Source organism: Teleopsis dalmanni, unplaced genomic scaffold (assembly GCF_002237135.1).
Source record: "Teleopsis dalmanni isolate 2A unplaced genomic scaffold, ASM223713v2 unscaffolded_contig_2650, whole genome shotgun sequence".
Lineage (NCBI taxonomy): Eukaryota > Metazoa > Arthropoda > Insecta > Diptera > Diopsidae > Teleopsis > Teleopsis dalmanni.
In genome coordinates, this window is record NW_024034032.1 from 1,838 (window position 1) to 6,558 (window position 4,721).

The 4,721-nt window shown below is 38.1% G+C and overlaps 1 protein-coding gene across 2 annotated transcripts; it reads right to left on the bottom strand.

Moving 5' to 3' along the window:
• Positions 1-367: 367 nt before the first annotated feature.
• Positions 368-1,692, bottom strand: LOC119664787. Of its 2 annotated transcripts, none has more exons than XM_038074200.1 (5): positions 1,556-1,692; positions 1,461-1,493; positions 1,302-1,364; positions 560-702; positions 368-497 (listed from the first exon to the last, which is right to left on the bottom strand). In XM_038074200.1, exons 1-5 carry the CDS (start codon positions 1,620-1,622, stop codon positions 480-482), a joined length of 324 nt encoding a protein of 107 aa, XP_037930128.1. In that variant the 5' UTR covers positions 1,623-1,692; the 3' UTR covers positions 368-479. The 2 variants fall into 2 exon arrangements, with proteins under 2 accessions (XP_037930128.1, XP_037930127.1); XM_038074199.1 differs by having other exon boundaries at positions 560-705.
• Between the last annotated feature and the right edge of the window lie 3,029 nt (positions 1,693-4,721).

The window sequence follows — 4,721 nt, forward strand, 5'->3', positions numbered from 1 at the left end:
AGAAATATATTAGTACACGATCGTAATATGCAACAGATATAAAGTAAATAAATTTAAATTCACTCTGCTTTAACATTAAAGTATCCATTGTCCTTGTCCTCTCCCAGATGAAAATAGCGTTCTGAAAGAAACATTTTTATTACATTGAGAGACATTAATACTTAAAATATGTTATTGATTAGCAGATGTTAATATACTTATATGCTAATATACGCTTATATACGTAATAAACGTAAAGTCGTACAGATGAAGTCTGTGTTTTTTTTTTGGCAAAGAAGAACACAATTTCCACAGCAATAGGAAACTCTCTCTTCTTATACTGCGTGCAAGTCCATAAAAAATGAGTGCAAGATTAAAAGTCATTTGGTTGTATTAAAAAATATGTATTTAATTAAGTAACGAAATGAGTACAAAATTTAAATTTGAGGAACGCATGGTAATCGTCTGAAATGCAACATAGATTGGGGCAGGGTAGGGAGTCATGGATTCTGCATAACCTGGTAAATGTATTTTAAATGAAAACATCACAGTTAAAAAGTAATCGTACAAAGTACCGTACTTTAAATTCAAGTTGTTCTCTACAACTTTTGTTTTTTTTCTTCTCCAGAGTTTTGTAGTACGTGTTGTATTCCTGATATGTAGAAGATGCGGCTCCTACACTATGCTTAACGTCCTGCTGGTATTTGTCATTGCTTCTTATAGCTGCTGTAAAATAGATACTTTGTTAACATTTACAAGAAATCGATTTAAGGTTGAGCTTAAAACGAAGATTAATTGTGGCCATGATAAAGACTACTTGGAATTCAGGAGCATGCAATTCTGATTTAGGAAGTTATAAAATGATTTTTTTATGAATATATAATAATTCTTCAAAACAAACTGTCGTCTCCTAATATTTTCTTAATGAAAATATTGAAAAAAACTCAAATACTTTCTGTCTCGAAATGGGATCAGTATATGATGCAAACTGAAACAAAAATCTAAAACAAAAATTGATAATAGATAATTTACTTATTTCCCTCATATATTTCATTCTGATGAACGTTAGATGAATTTGATTTTATAATAGCTAATCAAATAAATCAGTAATACTAAATCTAATATTCTCAATAAGAAAACTTAACTATAGACACCACATAATAACACATCCGTAAGAGAGAAAAGTTTTACAATAAACAATCGCCCATTTCATATAGTATGGGGAATGTAGGATGAGGAACGATCATCCACATCAGGTGTCCATCCATCACCAATTTCGATCGATTTTGATTTAACGAAAATAAATATAAAAAGTAACTTACGTTCACCTTCACTTCGCTTTTTTGAAGCACATTCGTCACCAGTTGTCGCATTAACTGTTGTCTCTACGAAAATTGATAAAAGTGATGTTAGGATGTTAGGAACTCAACAACACAACTATTTTAACAAGAATAATTAATACGTATAGTCAAATAACTCACGTTTTCCCTTTCGACTGAATGAACGACTACCACCTATTTGAGCAATAACGTATGAAAATTAGTTGTATTTAGATTTGAATTAAGTTTATATCTACCTCGAAATATACAGGATCCCCTAGCTGCCCCAATAACCTTTCCGACGTTTTTTATTATTGTACTCATTTTGCGATAATTTTGAATACTGTATTTTTAATCTTAACTATTTTTGAAACATTCTTACTTGAATTTTAATAATTTTGATTTTCGGAAAGAAAGATTCTGTTTGAAATTTTTTATGTAGGAATTACGCCTACTTTTCTTCAAAATAAACAGACGTCAGCGATAACGGAAATAGTAAACGAGTATATGCCTAGTGACAGATAGTGTAAGATAGTGTCAGATAGTGTCTGTCTATTTATTTTCATAAGAATAATTAGTGATGGAAAATAACTCACTCCTTTTCTTCTGCACTGCACGACTATTAATTAACCTCTGACCTATACAATATGAAAGTGAGTTCTTTGCAACTAAACTATACGTCTATGATCTATGATCGTCTATGATCCTATACCACACGATGTGCTATTTGTGACAGTGTTCATAATCACAAAAATAACAAAACTCAACCTAATCTAACCATCAATATGGCATTTCACCAGAATTTTCAATCTATTCTGGAAAATGCTATTGACATCATGTAGGTATAGATGAACTTTATATTTCTTTCGAATATGCAATTCTGATGAGAACGTATATGTATAGGTATAGGTTGGAGTGGCGGCCTTGTATCCCAAAAAGCCCACTTAAGCACAAATAAAGGCCCATTGTGGTACCGCAGGAGTTACGTTATTTGTATATAGATTTTAATCAGTATACATTTAACGCCGAAGAAAGGTAACGACTCCCCTATTAGGTAAAGGAAAACCAACCTGACAGTTCTATTAACTTGGCTAGGTCCCTAACATTACAGGATAACAACTCAGTCAGGTCAATTAGAAAAGGAGATCCAAGGATTTTTAATCTTCTTCTGGCTAGGGAAGGGCACTGACACATGAGATGGAGTACAGTCTCCTCCTCATCCTCAGAATCACAACCTCGACAAAAGTCGTTAAAGGGGAGACCCAGTCTCATAGCGTGCCTTCCTATTACGCAGTGTCCCGTCAACACAGATACCGTAGTGCTGAGCAGGTTCCGTCTTAGTTGAAGTAGCTGACTGGTTCTTTTCTTGTCAAAGTTCGGCCAAGTCAACCTAGAAATCTGACATTGAGGTTCGTCAGCCCAGTATTGCTTGGCTATGCTCAGGTAGTTTTGTATGATTGCCAGTTTAACTGTAGCAAGTGGGACGCCTATATCAGAGAGGTTAATGTTAGGGAGAAGAGCACCTGCCTTGGCTAGATCGTCTGCCCTACAATTTCCTGTGATATCCCTGTGACCAGGAACCCAAATGAGTTTGACCCTAACAAACCTAGCTAGGTCATTTAGTGAAGCACGGCAGTCTTGAGTTGTGATTGATGTGGCTGAGGTGCCAATCAGTGATCTGATGGCAGCTTGGCTATCAGAAAAAATTGAGATTGGTAAATCGGATGTTCGATTGCTTAGAACCCATTTTACAGCTTGGTGAATTGCCATTATTTCGGCTTGTAAGACGCTAGAGTGGTTCGGAAGTCGAAGCGAGATGCTGAGACCCAGTCTTTCAGAGAAAATGCCACAGCCGACTCGTTTATCTATTTTGGAGCCGTCCGTGTAAATGTCAACCGTTTGGAGAGGGATCACTCTTTCAAGGATCCAGTCCTCCCTGCTAGGTATAAGAGATTCGAACCCCCTAATTAGGTCTGGGTAACAATACATGTAGTCAATAGAGACGGGAGTTGGCAGATCCTGATTCAGTATGATCACGTGGCCTATATCAGTTCTTGACCAGCAGGAGGGGGCGTTGAGCCTAGTTGCAACTATTTTGGCTTGCTGTTTTACGAGAAGCCGAGATGGCAGCCAATGAAACATAGCGAAAAGAGCTTGCGTGGGGGTAAAGCGAAGAGCACCAGTGATTTGTAGTGCAGCTATCCTCCTAGTTTTGTCAATTAATTTGGTGTGGCATGCTTTTTCAGTTGCCTGCCACCAGAAAGCAGCCCCATACAGAAGAATTGGTTCGACAACAGCTGAATAGAGCAAGAGTATAATGCACGGTTTGAGCCCCCAACTGCGACCTATAGCTCTTCTGCAACAGTAGGTGGCGCATACCGCTCTCTCAGCCAAGTTGTCTTTCCAGCTGAGTTTAGAGTCCAGAATAATACCCAGATATTTGACGTTCGAATTAAATTTAGAGTAACGCCCTTTATCTTTGTTAAGGAAAATGTCGGTATTTTATATTTCCTGATGAAGATAATAACCTCTGCCTTTGCGGGGCTAATATCCAGACCGAATTCCCTACACCATTCAGTTACAATGAGGAGCGCAGAGTTAATAACATTGGATAGAACTTGGGGGAATTTGCCAGATGAGGCAATAGCAATGTCGTCCGCATAAGCTATAACACTGCATCCGGATTGTTCCAAAAGTTTTAACAACGAATTAACCGCTATGTTCCATAGAAGAGGAGAGAGAACCCCACCTTGTGGCGTTCCCCGACAGACTGCTCTGGAGGATTGAACACTTCCGATGTCGGATGTGATAATCCTAGTTTTGAGAAGGGCCTCTACAAATTTAACCAGACTATTGTCGAGATTTAACTTTGAGAGGGATTTTATGATACCATTGGAGCAGACATTGTTGAAAGCGCCCTGAATATCGAGAAAAGTGGCAAGTGTGTATTCCCTGAGAGAGATGGAATGGTCAACTTGCGAGATGAGTGCATGAAGCGCAGTATCGACAGACTTGCCTTTAGTATAAGCATGCTGTGATGGAGATAAGAGCGCTGGGTTTATCTTGTTCCTGATATGCAGATCAAGAACTCTCTCCAGTACTTTCGGAAGAAAAGAAGACAGACTGATTGGTCTATAGTCCTTGGCACTGCAGTGAGTTATTTTCCCTGCTTTGGGAATGAATACTACTCGAGCCACTCTCCAGCAGCTTGGGACATACATAAGCTTAATACAACTATTGTAAATGCTTAGAAGCCAGGGGAGGATTATGAATTCACCCTGTTGAATATCGGCGGGAATAATTCCGTCCGGACCTGGTCGGTTGTTGTTTGTTGTTTGATCGCCGAGTGCTTTGGGAGTCGCAAACGAGCTGTGAACAATTGGAATCATCATCTTACACCAATGTCATTACAAAGCATCTAAG